The sequence below is a fragment of the Acartia tonsa genome, chromosome 9 (genome assembly GCF_053477335.1).
Source record: "Acartia tonsa isolate MP-2025a chromosome 9, ASM5347733v1, whole genome shotgun sequence".
NCBI classification, from domain to species: domain Eukaryota; kingdom Metazoa; phylum Arthropoda; class Copepoda; order Calanoida; family Acartiidae; genus Acartia; species Acartia tonsa.
The window spans coordinates 23,628,344-23,646,412 of record NC_137268.1 but is presented as its reverse complement, the minus strand read 5'-3'; the positions used below and the strand labels follow the sequence as shown (position 1 = coordinate 23,646,412).

The 18,069-nt window shown below is 32.1% G+C and overlaps 1 protein-coding gene across 6 annotated transcripts; it reads left to right on the top strand.

Annotated features, from left to right (window-relative positions):
• Nucleotides 1-407: 407 nt before the first annotated feature.
• Nucleotides 408-17,663, top strand: LOC145328568 (uncharacterized). 6 transcript variants are annotated; one of them, XR_013882507.1, is made up of 15 exons: nt 408-911; nt 2,018-2,182; nt 2,601-2,680; nt 5,520-5,631; nt 6,215-6,311; nt 6,724-6,784; nt 6,986-7,025; nt 7,480-7,581; nt 7,801-7,945; nt 9,308-9,408; nt 10,064-10,255; nt 10,407-10,912; nt 11,470-11,550; nt 11,991-12,622; nt 17,273-17,663. XR_013882507.1 is itself a non-coding variant. In XM_080172309.1 (14 exons), the coding sequence occupies exons 2-14, from the start codon at nt 2,036-2,038 to the stop codon at nt 12,130-12,132; spliced, it is 1,806 nt and encodes a 601-aa protein (XP_080028435.1). In that variant the 5' UTR covers nt 408-911; nt 2,018-2,035; the 3' UTR covers nt 12,133-17,663. The 6 variants fall into 6 exon arrangements, 1 of the variants encoding a protein (XP_080028435.1); XR_013882506.1 differs by having other exon boundaries at nt 11,991-12,742; XR_013882504.1 differs by having other exon boundaries at nt 11,991-12,742; nt 12,945-17,663.
• The last annotated feature ends 406 nt before the right edge of the window (nt 17,664-18,069 follow it).

Genomic DNA, 18,069 nt, shown 5'->3' with positions numbered 1-18,069 from the left:
GATGCTTCACTCCTAGCCTTTCCTAGGACAAGCAAATAGCCTAAAACCACCCCAACAAAAGCTTTGATCCTGCAAATTACAACCAATTCTGTTTCTGAGACATCTAGCTTCAAACAAAATATAACCTTACTGCGCGCTTTATATAATAGGATGTACATATTCAAATTTATCTAATTTTTTGCCATCTTTTCATATTTATATTATTGTTTTTCGTTTGTTTTGATTGTATGATTAAATGGATATTTTTTAATTATGCATGTTCACACACTCATATCTATCTATCATTATTAGCTGCTGAGAAACTAAAAACATTTGAAAGGGGTAGTTGCACGAAATGCATTTAAACTTGAATTTAGTGAACTGCACATTTTTTCCTGTTCAATGGTTTAAATTTCATCTATAGGGCATATATTTGAAAGAATTTCAATTTTTTACCATTCTAGTTTTAAAAATAAAAAAAGACTTGAAAATCGTATTCATGTTATTTAATTACCTATGCAATTTATATAGCTGGCTTATTTTCACAAAAACAGTATGACGATTATTTAAGTGATGTCTAATTGTCTGATATTTATTGTAATACAAAATTTGATGTCATTTGGTTGCTTAGCAAAAAAAAATATTTTTTTTTCAGACTCAGCTATGTAAAGATAAACCCAATCATCACAAAAATGACCACGAAAAGAAAAAAATGTGATTTTTCGCAGTTTTTGGTATGACACGGACGACATATTACGCCAAAATTTATTGAAGCAAACAGAAATGTAATTCGAAAGTGTGATATTTTTTATAGTGAAAGCATAATTTTGTAATTTTGTTATAGTAATCTTTGTAAACCAAACAAATGTGATTTGACAAATGAATTTTTGTTTGCTAACTGGCCTCATATCAATCATACCAATACCAAAAAGGTAAGATAAAATTCTTTTTTTGAGGTAAATATTTACTTCTATGCAGGGATGCGGAGCCTCCTCTGAAAATAACAGCTCCGGCCTAAAATCAAGAAATACTCAACAAAATCTTTTTTCTACGTCTATTTTTGACTTTTGAAGGTTTTAAAAGTTAAATTTTTGAGAAAACTGGAAAAAACTTAAAAGGGGAATTTGCACACCACTTAACAAAGTTACCAAATTATAATTAATAAAAATCTTTTTTTAATGTGAACCGGAGCCGTTATTTAAAGAAAATAACAGCTCCGGCTCCGCGTCCTTGGTTTTATGTTATTTTGACTTTCTGCGTTTGTCAGGGAAGGAGGGGCATTAGAATAAAAAGGATCTTACTGGTACTAAAAGTTTTATAACCTTTTTAACAAAGAAACTATGTAATTTTATTTTATTATAATTGGGCTTTTTTATAAACTATCATTGTCCTAAATTTCAACCAATAATTTCAATTCTAATGAGTGTTAATTTTGTTTAAAAATGTGGATATATTTTAATTCATCATATCTTAGAATTGCCCTGAATATTCGTTTTAGATTGAAAAAAAAAACTTTCCTTTTGTCAAATAAATTACATATATTCCACCGCTGTTAATTTATCTTGCATTTACACATATCTCTTAGTTCGAATACTACAGTCTTTATTTTTAGGGCAAAAAAATAGTCTGAAAAAAAATAGTTCAAGGGTGTATTATATTCTGCACAAGATTCATTTTTCCAACTGCTACAAATTTGTTTTTTCCCCCCTAGTTTTTTTCATCAAGGAGGGTGGGGAAAATGGAAAAATATTTATAAAGCTCTATATTTTATTCATTTTATCCCCCATTCCACATATTTTTTTAGTTTTTTTTTCACCAAATGTTTTCAGTTCTTTTGATTTTTACATTCCCCCCCCCCCCCCAAACCAAATATTTTTTTTACCCCCGCTCCCCCCTTTTGCAGATTATACACCCCTGAAATAGTTTTCAGGTATCCTTTTATTTTGTAAAAGTTTTAAATCTAACCAATAAACGTATAGTTAATTTACTCTCACCCCTAGACTAAGGCAGAAAAATAAAACAATACATTTTTTTTCAGGACATTGCTTAGTTGGTTATGTCTGTAGTCAATCAAAACGGTGTGGGGGGCGGCGGGGGGCCTGGGTCTACGGGGGATGCCAACGGTGGTGGTAATAGTACGGGCTCAGGGAGTGCAACCTCACAAGATAGGAAATGGCAAGGAAAGAAACACAGTAAACATGAGGTAAAGTCTTTAAATGTTGCACTTAAAATGATTGTTTCCTGAAGTACATTTAACGAGTTACGGTATTCTACGTGTATTTGTAAATAAATGTTATCTATGAAGGTAATCATAATAAAAATTACCACGTCATATTTGAGATACGCTGTAAATTGTTTTTTTTTTATAGGTAGTAAGTTACAACTTCATTAAAATGATTGTTAGCATAATTCAACTGAAAACCGTGTAACAATTAAATGGTTGGTCGTGGTAGCCGATTTTGTGAAAAATAAGACACATTTGTAATAGCAATCGATGTATTAATATTTGGATTTTCAGTAACCTTAATAAAATGATGTTCGCAGCTGGCTAAAACAACTGTTTTTTACTTCATATCTTTACTCCCTAGCTATACTTAGATTAATCAAATGTTATGATTAAGGACGAAGAGGCTGGCAAAGTATTTGTTGGTGGTCTATCTTGGGAAACTACACAAGAATCATTGCTGAGCTACTTTTCAAAGTAAGTATTTTCCCATAAAACCAAAGAATATTTTTTAATTGTTACTTGGGACTCTTATTTACTTGTTCAAAAGTGACTTAAAATAAACTATTAAATTATGAAGTGATATTTGATATTAAACAAGGATGACAACTTCCATAAAAGCGGAGCTCTGAAACGGTAGGACAAACAGGACATTAACACTTGTATAGTGTCAGAACTGAATAATCAAAATATAAATGAATAAGAGTCAAAGCAAAATTGTGAGTAAATTTGTTGAAAAACTTTTTCATACAGGACAATGTTTATGGACATACTTACATTTTTAGGACTTTGATTATAGAGTTGCTTTGCTTATGATATTGTAATTTGTTGTCCTAGGAATCAGTATACCAAAAATCAGAATAATCGGATAATTAGATCACAAAAAAAGTTGTTAAAAAAGTAAAAAATCAACATGTTTAAATTGGAGTTACGGACATTCTAGTAATGATTATAGAGTTGCTACGCTTTCTAAATCGTACCTAACTACTCCAGGAATCACCATGCAAAGTTTGAAACCGATAGGACAATTCTAACATGCCCAAATTAACGAAAAAAGCTATCCGTCTTGGACGGACGTATGGGCCGACCTCAAGGGGGGGTTTTTTAATGCAACCATCTCGTAATCAGTGAGCAAATGGCACTTAGAATTCGAATTTCCATTTATAATTTTGCATGAGTAATCCTTGGTAGGCCTATTTTCCCTAAATCGAACAAAAAGTTGGAAAAATAACAGCTAACGGCTGGCGGCTCAGCTGTTTCGCCATTTTTTTGATATCTATATTGCAAATTAGTCACGAAACCTCTCTCAACACAATACTCTTTTCTACTCCAAAACGCTATCAAACGGTTCTAGACGGTAGCTGTTGGTACTAGAAGTTTTAAAATTGGTTATTGCTATCATTTAACATGAATTAAACCTAAAATATGTTTTAAAAAGTCGATTCCTAAGTAATTGATGATGGATTTACCCTAAAAATAGGCAAAAAAAACGGCTGAACAGCTGAGCCGCTAGCCGTTACTTTTCCAACTTTTTGTTCGATTTAGGGAAAATAGACCTACCAAGGATTACTCATGCAAAAGTTCAGATCGAAATTCGAATTCTAAGTGTCATTTGCTCACTGATTACGAGATGGTTGCATTAAACCCCCCCCCCCCTTATTGAAAAGCTTCGCTTTTAAAAATGTAGGGTGAACTTTACATCTTAACTGAATATAGTTTATTGCCAAATGAATTTCAAGGTCAGTAATGTTTACTGGCAATATTCATAGAAAAGGATTGTTAAAGTGAGGTTGAAAATAAAATATAATTATATTTTAGCTGCAAGTAAATAAAGTCTGAATTCCAACTTACCAACTTTAATAGAAGATATGTTTACAAAATATCCCCTCATACATAATTTTAAAGTTATTTAACAGACAAAATTTTCTGTAGAGAAACCCTGTTTGGGATAAAAAGATAGATTTAATTTTAACATAAATGTCATTTTAAAACAATGTTACATAAATTGACAGTTAAAGCCTTTATTTAACATTAATAAATGAATTTATATCTTATAAAATTTGTACTCTCTTATTAGACTTTCTGAACAAGTGTTTTTGTTTTAAAAAATGTTTTACTATTAAACATGAACATTCATGTCTTAACTGATTCTTTTATTGCCTTAACACATGATAATTAGGATAAAAATTTGCAGAATTTAGTCAAATTGTTCTATTTTATGTCCATTCAATTCATAAATGAGATAGGATTAATGTTCAGATCTAGAAACCATATGATATAATCAATCTAGAAATCATAAAATAGGCTAAAAGTCTGACATTTATATTTACTTTTAATCAGCGGTGTGCACAGGGACTTATCAGGGGTGCGCGAAGCGCATTTTGTAATTTTGTTTAATTAAAAGCTGACAAGAGGAAGTTCAAATAGTGTTTTAGATTTGTTGATTACGAGTAATCCACTTCCCCTTTTAAATTAATGATCAATTTTTTATCTTTAAATCATTGTCGTGTACAGACATTAACCAGGGGGTGTAATGGGGAAGGCATTTTGTATTTTAGGCTAGTTTTGGCATCCATTTACACTCCCATTCTGCACGCCACTTATTTTAATGTAAAACATGCTTATATTTCAACTAATTAAATTGGTCAATCCATCATTAATTCAATAAAGATAATTATTTGTTTAAAACATATTTTTATCATTTTATGCAATGTAAATTTTGAAGTGCAATTTACCATATTGACCTGATAGAATTTTGTTTTTAAAGCAAACATTCTCTCATATATTGTAAAAATGAGGATTATTTTTTTTAGAAGTTATCCACCAAGTTTAGATCCTTATGTACAAATAACTTTATAGTTAGTTAAGCAACGTTATATTACTATTTAAGACAATTTGTGAATATTAAGCTTCGCTTTCATGTAATAGGTAATCCTTGTAAGCATTGAATTATATTTAAACTATAAAAACAAGTGAAGGACTCTTTTTATACAAGAGATATGTTGATAGTACGTATTAGAGGACATCAAATTTTTTTTATAAACGTTTTATACCTATTATTAAAAAAATATATAGATATATATATAACCAAAAAATAAAATATTCGAGAAATTATCTATGAGTCAGTGAATTAAATAGATGTTGGGGGAAAAAAGTTAATAACCTAGCTTTTTGAGATTTTTTTTGCTGGAATAATAATAAAAAATTTTATTTTAGTACATAAATGTCTCCTCAAATACCCCCCCCCCCCCCCAAAAAAAAAGGGCTTTTTCTTTTTTATAAATCTTTTGTACCTAACATTTTTGTTCTTGTTCAGATTTGGTGAGGTAATCGACTGTGTTGTGATGAAGAATGCTGAGTCTGGCAGGTCCAGGGGATTTGGTTTTGTTACTTTCAGTGATCCGGATAATATCGACGGCGTTACAAAGGTAATTTGGTTTTTAGGTTTGAGTAGTTTCAATAACCTCGCCTTCCAGCATTTACAGTGGCAATCTAAACCATCACAGGACTTCGTTATTTTAGCTGTTCCTAATTGAGTGTTATTTTTTTATGAAATACTACCAAATGTTTAGTAGTATTCTATCTTTAATCATTACTTAACTAGATTAAACTCAATCTAATTTAATTAAAGTAACAAAATTCAGCCAATGTATTCGTAGATAACTATTAGTCAATATATATGTAAAAATTTCCGAATTCAACATTTTGACGTGAATCCCGTGTTTATTACATCAGTTATTTAAATACGATTTTAACAAAACTTAGATTAAAAACAAAAATATCTGGGTACTGTTTTCTTTTTCTATTTATTTACTTAAAATCATATTAGTCCTAACTCCTAACCCATATATATTAATAGTTATATTCTGACCTTACACCATTTATAGTAGTATCTGCTACGCCTATAAGTCCCTTCAAGGAAAGTAAAATGGAACTAGTAGCTAGCGAGATCTTTCATTACACACCGACAGACAGACAGATATACTTTATCTTACGATTTATTTATTTTAGGCCTGCCCGCACACATTGGACGGGCGAACGATAGACCCGAAGCCATGTAACCCCAGATCTATGCACAAGCCCAAGAAAAATATTCCCTACCCAAAGGAATGTTACACACTAGTTTATATGATAAATATATCTTAATTTTTCTGTAAAGTGTAAAGATATATCGGTAAAAGGGGACTATACTAGAGCAAGTTCTTTGTATCAATAAATTTCCAACGTTTAGACAACAATACAATCGATTGCACGGCCTTCGTCTTGAAGTCCTAACAACTGTTAATAAATGAGCTGTGCCTCTTTTTTCGTCAAGGCAAATTTCTCCTTTACTGTTAATTTCGCAAATCTGACGATGTAGTAGTAGTTAATAATTTATTGTCTTTGGTATGATGCGATTTACGTCGATTTTCGAACCTGTGACCCAATGATCAGGAACGGTACGATTGGTTGATTTTTGATAAAGCATTGAACGTTGATGGTCAAAATTGTGTTGTATGTAACCTTTAATTTTGTGAAGGTATTTCTTGGTGGTCTCCCTAGCAGTATCACAGAAACAGACCTGAGATCTTATTTTTCAAGGTAAAATACAATATTTTCAGCATGGAGTTATATATGGGATGGGGGATTTAACAACTAAAGTGTATATTTTTTATGCCTCTTTGAAAAAAGGCATCTAGTATTCACTATTTCCACTAATTAAAAAAATGTAGTGATTTTACTCTTTTTTAGTGGAGTTCCTTTGACTTTTAGTTTATAGATATTACCATCCTAATGTTTTAGATATGGTGAAGTCATGGAGGTAGTGATAATGTATGATCAAGTAAGTTTCTTTTTTTTCACTTAACTGAGCTTTTCTAAAAATAGTTTACAAAATTATAACATTCTGTCATTTCCTCTCTGTTTGTTATTTGTAACAATAATATAATAGATTCGGAATTAATATTTTTCTCCCTTATTAACCTTGGGCAATGAAAAAAGTTCTTTTATGTTTATGATATTAAAGACGTCTAAGCTGAAGAAGAATGGCACTTAATTTTTTCTATATCCTTTATCTCCCACAATAATTGCAACTTACCATAGGCAGGATTTCATTTACGAAAAGATTAATTGATCGCCTTTGTCTTTTTCTTGAGTCAAATAAATTCAATTTGAAGATGCCTTTAAGGACACACTAACCTTTATCTACCTTATAACAAGAGATACATGAACTTTGCATTTTAGAAAAACTTTAAAAACTACCAAGAGCTACTCTTTTAAATATATCTAAAATTTAGGAGAAGAAAAAGGCCCGAGGCTTTGGATTTCTATCATTTGGTTCTGACGAAGCTGTCGACAAGGCCGTTGCAGAACATTATGTAAATATTCAAAATAAACAGGTAATCATAACCTAGGGGTGTATACTCTTTATGCATAATTGACCCTGCTAAAGGGGGGGGGGGGATAAAAAAAATATGTGATTGGGGGGAAAAATGTTTATTTTATTTTTCTGGCGTTATTGACTGATATTCAAATACCCAATAAAATGTTGGCACAGGGTCCCCACTCTTTGGGTAGAGTTAATATATACCAAACTTAATATAAATATTTTATTTTAGGTTGAGATTAAACGAGCAGAGCCTCGAACCCCAGTGCCAGAGTTGTCTAATGGTCCTATTGTAGACCAATGGACGGCTTCCTCCTCAACCCCCAACGGGATGACAACCCCTTCTACCCCTGGATTAGGGGGGCCTGGGTTAGGAGGTAGGAAGGGGCGATGGGGACTCGGGGAGGCTATGAAGGGGCTATGTATCATAAATCAGGGAAAGGGGCGATGTAGATATTATGAAGGGGCAATGGAGATGCTATGAAGGGGCGATTGAGAGGATAAGGAGGCGCCATTAGGGGCTGTGTTATATAAATTAGGAGCAAGGGATGTGAAGGGGCTATGAAGTGGCCATCAAGGGGCTATTCAATATAAATTAGGGAAAAGGGCGATTGAGAGGCTATGAAGGGGCCATGAAGGGGCTACGTAATATAAATTAGGGGAGGGGGCGATGAAGAGGCTATGAAGGGGTTATGTAATATAAATTAGGGGAATAGGTAAGGGGCGTCGTGGCTCAGTAGTAGTACACTGAGCTACGGTGGTGAGAGAGTTAGAGTTCAATTCTCCATGTGTTGACTCGAATTTCTCATTCGAAATAATAATCACGCAACTTTCCCTGGTTGTGTAAGAAGGAGATAATTGAGTAAGTTTGGATACTCAATAGTCACCTACAATCTACATATATCAGTAACCTTATCCCAAGCTCCTCTGCGGACAGCGTCATTCATTGATTAATCGTGACTTAATTTGGGACACCTGCCATTCTCGGTGAGGATAAGGTAACAATGAGTACTTCTCATGAGATAGCGGGTCAAGTCATAATGTGCTTGAACGTGGAGCTTGATAGCTCTAATGGCTAAACTAAAGTTTCTCAGTCTACTCTATGACTACTTAGGCCCAAACCCTAAGAAACTATGGCTAATCAATAAATGGAAATGCTATCAAGGGGCTATGTAATATAAATTAGGGGAAGGGGCCACCAATGGGCCAAGTATTATATATTAGGGAAGGGGCGCTGGAGATGCTATGAATGGGTCATCAAGGGGCTATTTGATATAAATTAAGTGAAGGGGTCATCAAAGGGCTATGTAATATAAATTAGTGGAAGGGGCGTTTAGGAGGCTATGAAGGGGCTATGTAATATATATTAGGGAAAGGGGCGTTGAGGAGGTTATGAAGGGGCTATGTAATATATATTGGGGGAAGGGGCGATGAGGAGGCTATGGAGGGGCTATGCATTATATATAGTAGTGGAATTTGCGATCAAGGGGCCATCAAGGGGCTGTAATATTTATTTGGGGAAGAGGAGATGAAGGGGCGATAGAGAGGCAATAAAGGGACCATCAAGGGGCTAAGAGATATATAATAGTAAAGAGCGATTAACAGGCGATAGGTGGGTTATTTTATTAGCCCCTTAAACCAAGCGGCAATATCATCTCCTCTTCAAAAGGGACCATGTATAATAAATCATTAAGAGGCAATGCCACGAAAGGAAATATACCCATTTTTTTATTATCTAGGTTTAGCTAGTTATGCTACTTGGGGTATGGCACATCATGTAGCTGTACCAGGGGGAGGTCAACAACACCCCCCACCATCAATCGTAACTGTGGCGACTCAGGTTAGAAGTTATTCATGAAGATACACGGCTTCCAATCCGATTCATTTCCGTTGGTTAAAAACCAGATCTAAACCTAAAGACGGGACTAGAAGTGTCTAAACTTTTCAACCAATAATTAATTTTAATCTACATAAGGGGCAATTTTGTTGGGGATGTATATGAATTTGTTATTCCTGTCTGAACCACAATAGTTTCTAAACTTTGTATTTCATATACCTGCCTAGTTTATCCCTTGAATCCGGGGCCAACAAAGATGTATTCTTATAACTCTCATTTTCCTTTTCATGGACTTCTGTCTGTAACTATGAATATTTTTTTATATTTTTTTTTTTTTAACGCTGCTCCCCATTTACAATGAAATTTTCTGTATTTATGTCTTCCTGTCTTCTGTCTTGGTCTTTCTGCCCATGATTCCCCTCCTATAATTATAACTAGCTTAATTAACAAAGTATATCGCTCTCTGCACATTCCTATACAATCTCCTTTGTGAAATTAGCACACGCATCAAACCTTACCTATACACATTACACACCAATACATTTAATTCACATAATAGTATACCTAAATAATTTCTATATTACAATTTATTGTTTTAATTTATTTCAAACCAAATTACATTATTTTTTTATTACGCTAATTTTTACGCTTTATTTAGGTATCTTGCGCACCTCAGCAGCAGTCTCCCTTAACGCCGCAGCCCCACTTTGCTATTTGTGCGGCTCCCGGCGCTGGTAACGGTGTAGGCCCGCCCACAGTTTGGGCCACAACCGCCTCTGCCCTGGGTGCGGGCGGTCTGCCAACAACGCCAACGATAAGTCAGGGCTGGGCTACAGCCCCGCCTCCTCAGGTATATTTTAATTTTTAGTCATAAAAATCTTCTAAACATATTCTTGTGCTTAATTCATATTTTTAAATCCTATTCATCTAGAATGTACAAGGTATCTAAATGAATTTATTAAAGAAATATTTTTAGTCCTAAAGCATAAAATATTTTTTAGGGTGGTGCCAGCTATCACCCCCACCATCCTCCTCACCCCCATCACCACCACCACCCAACAACAATTGTTGTCAGTCAATCAGCACCCACAAGTGTGGGCGGCTACACCCTAACAAACAACCATCACCACCCCCCTCAAGCCTCACACTATACGGGAAGTGTTCTAGCGGCCCCTCACGGAGCCACCCCTCAACACCATCATCAAACTTCTCTCTACTGGGGCTCTCCGCCAGGCCCAACGCCGCCACCTTCTGCGGCTGCCGTTACACCACAAGAGTTGTATTCTCCGCATGCGGCAGCTGTGGTAGCAGCTGCTCACCAAGCCGCCGCGGCTGCGGCTACTTCACCGCAATCTCCTCAACAGCCGCCACCAAAGTTTGAGCTAATAAATGGTGGGGTACCGCCGCCTCCTTCAGCAACATTGTTGGCGGCTCCAGCTGCCGGATACCACCATCACATGGCGGCTGCAGCTCCGCAAGCCGCTGCCCCACATCCAGATTATGCAAGGTATATGAAGTTTGAATTTGCTCTTTGTTTGAAATTTTTTGTAGGGGATGAGTTAAAAGTAAGCCAAAGAGATAGGGGATAATGGGCTGCTTATTACGCTAGTCCCCGTTGTTTTATAATATTATTCTCTTATTCGTTGACCTAACAACTCTGGAGACTTTAGTAAATTTTGATTGGATGGTTAATTATGTTTATTGTTCAAACGTTTAAACCACTTATTTTAATCTACAGAAGGCGTAATTTTATATATATTAATTTATTGGCTATTGTCTTATCCCTTTAGATCCCTGAATGTAAGCAGAGTAGTTAATTTAATAATAAAATGTTTTTATATTTGAAGGGTTATGCTAGTGAAGGTTAAGTTGTGAAACGATATTCTTGTGATTTATGCTTGCTATGACTTTTCTAGGGTACCCAATAGGCCTAGTACCCAACCTTAAAGATCACATATTATGAATTTTTAGGTTTTATCAAAAACTGTCTGGTTAACTCCCAGTACCTTTAATCGTTAATTGCACTTCATGTAAGTATCCCTTTAATTTGGTACCTTATTTTAGGATGTATAAACCAGTGGAATATGGAAATGGTGGAGGTGCCCAGTTTACTAGTCCACCAGCTCACCATACACATCACCAGGAATACAATTATGTTCAATATTCAATGCCCATTACTGACCGACAATGAAACCTACCGACACGACACACCATGAACAAAAGGTCAACTGTAAATCAGTTCAAATTATGCCAGGCTTAAATAAAATCATAAATAAAAACTGTTATGTATTCATGTCTGTTTAACAAGAAATTGTAAGGCTGAGCCAAACGTTCTACAATATTTAGGAAAGTTTCAGAGAAGGTTTTAGGCCATTTGTAGAATATACTCAACCCCCCTTATTAAAAATATCACACCAAGAGCTTTAAAATGTGTTTTCGAACAAATAAATTTTATGTGTAAGTGGGTAGTCCATTGAGTTATAGAGCGAAGTTACTGTAGTATATTGAAAAGTAGGTATTTACAATTTTTAAAAATATATGCAATTCAATTTTTATTTAATGAAACATAATTTGTTTTATCAGGAGTTTTACTCTCCTCCCCAACATCACCCTGGTCACATACAAGGCGCAGGTGGTCCCAGCTACCACCCCACACATCATCTAGCTGCAGGGACACAAATTGTACCCCAAACAATTAGTACATACCAAACACAATACCGACGATGATTTCACTTGTCATGTTGAGAATTAGATCTGAGTCATAGATTTCAGAAGACACCTCCCATAAAATCCTCCAGAATAAAGAAATATCAGCGAGTCTCTTGAAAAAAAATCTTCAGTTATACAATATTTACGTATTGTAAAATAATCATAATTAAACAAGCAAAAAAAAAACAATTAAAGTAATGATAATTTTTATATAATCATGCATACAGTGATATAGATGTAAATAATAATCAAGAAACTGATTTTCTAAAGTCAAATGTGATTTGTTTGTAAAGAAAAATTTTATAGTGAAATATAGCTGTGTACCACTGTACATGGACAAGTGCATGTAAAAAAAAGTGCGTACAGGCAGTACCTACACAAAGGTGGTGACAAATATGTGCAGCTATTAACAAAGAAAATTTATACCAAACTTTTTACTTTTACAAAAATTTGATACTTGAGTGTATAAAAAAAAAGAATGAGATTAAATAAAAAGCCTTTAACACTGGTTTTTATCTAAAGCCAAAAAATAACGAAAATCGTCATCTTGTGCTTTAGAAATTGATTTTCATATTTGTCGGTTTTTAAAAATCATGGCCCCGAAACTGAGTCATCGGGATTAAAACTGGTTAGGAGCCAGACTAAATTATAACATTTATCGTATGGTATTAAAGGCAATATTATTAAAAATAAAGTAAAACTAAAATTCATAGAATTACTTTCTCTTTTGATTTTTTACCTTCTAAAGAATAAGATAAACTTAAATTTTACCATCCTCCGACTTTCCATACTATGCGATAAATATTTATTTATTCTCTAATTCATTAAAGGCCAAACTTAATTTTTATTTTATTATCCAAATAAAGATTGTAATTAGGTTCCCTGATTTTTTTTAAATCTGAAAAATTTTCAGATATTAAATTTTTTTACAATATTCCAAAGTTAAGATGAGGTAAGATCTTAAGGACTTGAAAATGTCCTTTTGTGACTATGCAACATGTACTAAATGTAAAATTAGTTCGCTCTAAGTGATATAATGTGTTAGCCAGTTAAATAATAAAATGACAACTAATTATGGATAGTTATGAAAAATAAACTCGTAAATTTTTAATAATAGTAAAATCTCAGCTATTTCGACTTATCCCATAAAATACTTTAAAAGTTTTGAATACCTAGAACTTTTTCAGTTTAATAGAAAGTGGTAGCTACAATAAATTTTTTTCTTCAATAAAATATAAATGTTATAGCTACAATTGACAACAAATTTTTTTTAGCTACCTACCTATCTGATCCCTAAATATTACCTAAAATGTTTCCTGTTTTTTTTTCTAACAAAATGAGCTTAAACAATAATCCTAATAAAGCAATCAGTTTTTTAAGATTAACTTTAGTTTAGAGCTAAAAAAGTAGCACATTTTTATCAAAGCAAAATCAACAAAACAGTGATTTATTTACCCTGAAAAAATATTTTCAAATTTAATAAAATAAACTACCTCCTTAATCACACCAAAGTCTCCCCTTCTCCCCCTATTTATTATTTAATGATAAAATGAATATAATCTCTAAAGATTAAGCTGTGCTAAAACACACAAAATCACATTTAAAATAATTTTGATACTTAGCTAATTAAAACTTAAACTTTTATACTATTTGTATCTTTCTAAAATCTGATTTTTCATTTAAATTCATTAAAATTGGACAAATTTTGTATTGCTATACAAACACTTCTGAAAATTTCCTTAAAGCCAAAATAAAATTATTTAAAACTTTGATAATGAATTTTGCTATAAGTTTGCTAAATTTTATAACCCCCTGTATAAATATATCCTAACGCTTTCAAATATTACTCTTGTCCATATTTTCAAACAAAAATAAGGGGGGAAAATCATTGTTTTCTCGCATTTTAAGTATCTAGCAACATCCTAAGCCTAATTAAAATTTACATCTATGCCTACCTATTTAATTCTTGACATTTCAAAAAACCGCCGTTTATGTTTTAGTTAGGTATTACAGCCATTACTTAAAGAAAATCTTTAACAAGTTTGAAATTTTAGATTTGCAAAGGTTTCAATTTTAATTAAGCTTCCTAATAACTGTTTTGTTCCCGAGAAGCTAACTTTCGATTTTTAGCTTTCCATGATGTTTTTTAATGTACTAGCTATATAGCATGAAAATTCAATATAATAATGCTATCCCCCTTTTCAAAGACGTCCAAACTTTCATCTTTTGGGTGTTTAAACAATAATAAGATAGGAAAATAGACGCGCGAATCACGCTCAAGTATTTTTTTTGTTATGGTGGCCTGGGTTAAAATCCTTGCACTTTTTAGTTTTTTTTTCCAAACGATAAAATCATTAGGTAATACCTAACAAAAAAGTTTTATATATTATTTTCTTTTCGACTTTGATTTTTTTTGTGAAATCATTAAATAACTGTAAAATTTTCCTATTCTCCTAAAATGTGCTCAGAAAATTTTCAACCCCTTGTAAAAAAAAATTGAAAGATAGTTAGTTTTATTATGCATAGTGGAAATTTTCTTGGTTGTGTATTATTCTCTCTTTAATTTGAAATTTAATGATCTTTATTTGTTTTTATACCTATAGAAAGTCATGAAGGCATTTTTGTTTTGTAAAAAAGTTGATTTCTACTTAGCAATGTCCTGTGTAATCTCATTTTATTCTCTTATTGCTCCTTGTATTTGGTTGCTAAATTTTTTGCAAAATAGACACAAAAAGAAATGAAGTTTCATCACTTACACTAATTAGGAATCAATGATGACATATTTCTTAAGGGTTGCCCTTTTTTTAGCAAGAGTTTAACTTATATGGTGTGGCTTACAAGGAGCAAAACATTGGCATTTCTATTTAGTATCACATTTAATTTTTGTCAAAAATTTGCAATATGCCAAAGATTTTTTTACCTTAATCAATTGAAATGCTAATTATTTGAAGAATTTGTTTGCAGTTTTATTTTATATGCAGTGATTGTTTTTATAAATCATTTGTAAAGTTGAAAAATATGTTATGCATAATAGTAACATGTATTTGCTTAAAATATGTATTGTTAAAAAAAAACGTAAACATGCAGTTTAATAATCAAAAGTTAGCAAGAAATTGCTATTTTAATTGGACTCAAATACTTTTTGAAACATTATTTACAAATTGTTAAAAATTAATTGAAACAAATTATTAGTATCATCAGTGCTATAAATAATCAATAAATAAAATGGTGAAATTCTCACTGATCAATATTGTAATTTGATTTGATGAAACTCAAGAAATGTTCATACTTTGGAAAGTTACTGGAATTTTTTTAAAAATAGCTTTAATAGCTAACCAAAATATGTAATGTATTAACAAAAGAGTATGTTAATATTATTAGAGACGCAATTTTTACCTTAAAGCTTTTGCTTTCTATACGAAGTAATTTTAAATCTTTTGGCTTGATTTCTAAATCAAGAAACTTGTGTCAAAATTTATTAAATTGAAATTGAAATTGCGAATATGGCCCTTCCACCCCCCGTTACGAAAATTTGCGTTTTTAATGATTTACTCGTTGTTATTCATTTTTAAAACCATCAATACCCAAAGCTTAAATTTTTGTACTTTTTTAACAAATGTAAATTAACATTGGCAGTACCTTTTTATTTTAAAAACGTATTTAATTGTAGTATAGAAAAATATTGCTAAAAGCAATTAATAAATACCAATTTTGATCTTTAATTTACCTTTATTTTATTCGTGGTTGCATGTACCTACCAGTTTTAATATTTTTTTGTAACCAAGTGTCAACTTAAAAGCATTAAAAAGCATTTTCTTTACTTGTTTTATTGTCCTTTAATTATTACAAAGCATTTTTTTATTTGATAATACCTGCACTTCTTTACTATAAAATACTTGGCATTTTAAATAAAACAATTAAGTCAAAACATTTTCTCAAATTAATCTTAAGTTGCTGATATTTAATTTTTTTAAATTTCTTATGTAATTTGGAACAATAACAAGAATAAGAATATCCATTTGTAGCGACTATAAAAAAGTGCCTGTATTGAATATCTGCAAGGCCATTGAATTTAAAGACTATTAATAGTTTAAAATTTAGCCATATTGCAACAGGGGATTTAAATAAGGGAGGGGTGAAGTTTTGACACATTTGCGTAAACAGTGAGTATAGGCTTTATCTTTGGTCTGAGAGGATAGGTTATTAGGGATAAAATTATTCTTATATGATGGTTTTTCCCAAGTTTAAAGATTTTTTTGGATAGGCCTCCAAGTTCAGGAGCTGCGGGCCTCCAGGTCCTCTCTGTACAGGTAAAAATTAAATTTTTTTTAAAGAGTTAGAAGTCAACGTATGAAACAAAATATGCATTTTTTTCTTCAAATATGCATATTTTGTTTCATACGTTGACTTCTAACTCTTCAAAAAAAAATTTATTTTTTAAATTTTTACCTGTACAGAGAGGACCTGGAGGCCTGCAGCTCCTGAACTTGGAGGCCTATCCAAAAAATCATAAAATTTGGGAAAATTCATCATATAAGAATGATTTTATCCCTAATAACCTATCCTCTCAGTCCAAAGATAAAGCCTATACTCACTGTTTACGCAAATGTGTCAAAACTTCACCCCTCCCTTATTTAAATCCCCTGTTGCAATATGGCTAAATTTTAAACTATTAATAGTCTTTAAATTCAATGGCCTTGCAGATATTCAATACAGGCACTTTTTTATTTAAGTATTTCATTATTTACTGGATAATGAATATTTAAAATTAAATTCGTAAATATCTTCGTATATGAAAATCAATATCAACGTAACATTTAAAGGAGGTGAGGCAGAAGTGATACTTTTATAACCAGCCTAACTTAAAGAATTGCCTTTTCGAGGTTGGGTGAAGGAGGGGGTTACAAATCTCAATAAGGTGAGTAAAGATTAAAACTCTCACTTTTTTTGCATGAGATGTCAAAAATTCACCTGAGCTTATACGATAGCGCGCAGCGCCTTATTTTTTCCATTTTTTGGGGGGGCGGAGGGGGGAGGGGAATGGAATGGGATTTTTTGAGTTAGTACATAAGAAAGGGTTAGAAAAAGTGACACTTCCGACTCCATGCCCGTTTAATGGTAAGTTTTTAATAGACAGAAAAATAAAATAAAAGAGTAGCTGCGCTCCTAAATGCCTCCTAATTTTGATGTATTCATTGGTTAATATTCTCTAAACACAAATAAAAATAATATTTATAACTTAGTATTCAAAAAGAAATATTACTTAATCATAAAATCTGTTATTTTCTTATTTATCTCCTGTTTTAATGTAATGTTTTTGGTTTATCATTATATTAATTTGTTTATTGCTATTATGTATAAAATTGATAATGATTGATTATTTTTACCTATTGTTATTATTATTGATTTGTATGTATGGTGTGTACTAGCTGCTGCCACTCTGGTTGTTGAGCTGGTCCCCAAACTTTTGTCCCTGGTTTATCTCTCTATGAGGGCTAACAACAGGATTGACATCAAGTCATTTTGAAAATAAATTTTTAAGAAATTAATTGCATATTTTTGTTTAGAATTAATACTTAGAGACGTAAGAAAACTTTGGGTACCTTAATTGTAGTTTTAATGGTTAAGGGGTAACTTTGTATATCATCATTGGGGATGTATATCAATTTTTACTATATATTTATCCTTATTATAGAAAAGCTTTGCCTTAAATCGTTGTATTTTATTTAAATGCTATTATTAATAATACTTATTTTTATTTGACGTATAAAAGGAAAAAAAACATTTGTTTTTTAACGATAACAATCATATGACATTAAAAAATAATTGAAGCTACTTCAGAATTCTTCATTGCTGGTTGGTCTGTTGGTAATTTAATTGAATTTCTGATATAAAATATGGTGACTTAACTGGGGTTGTATTATTGTAATATATGTACATTTTTCATAAGCTTTA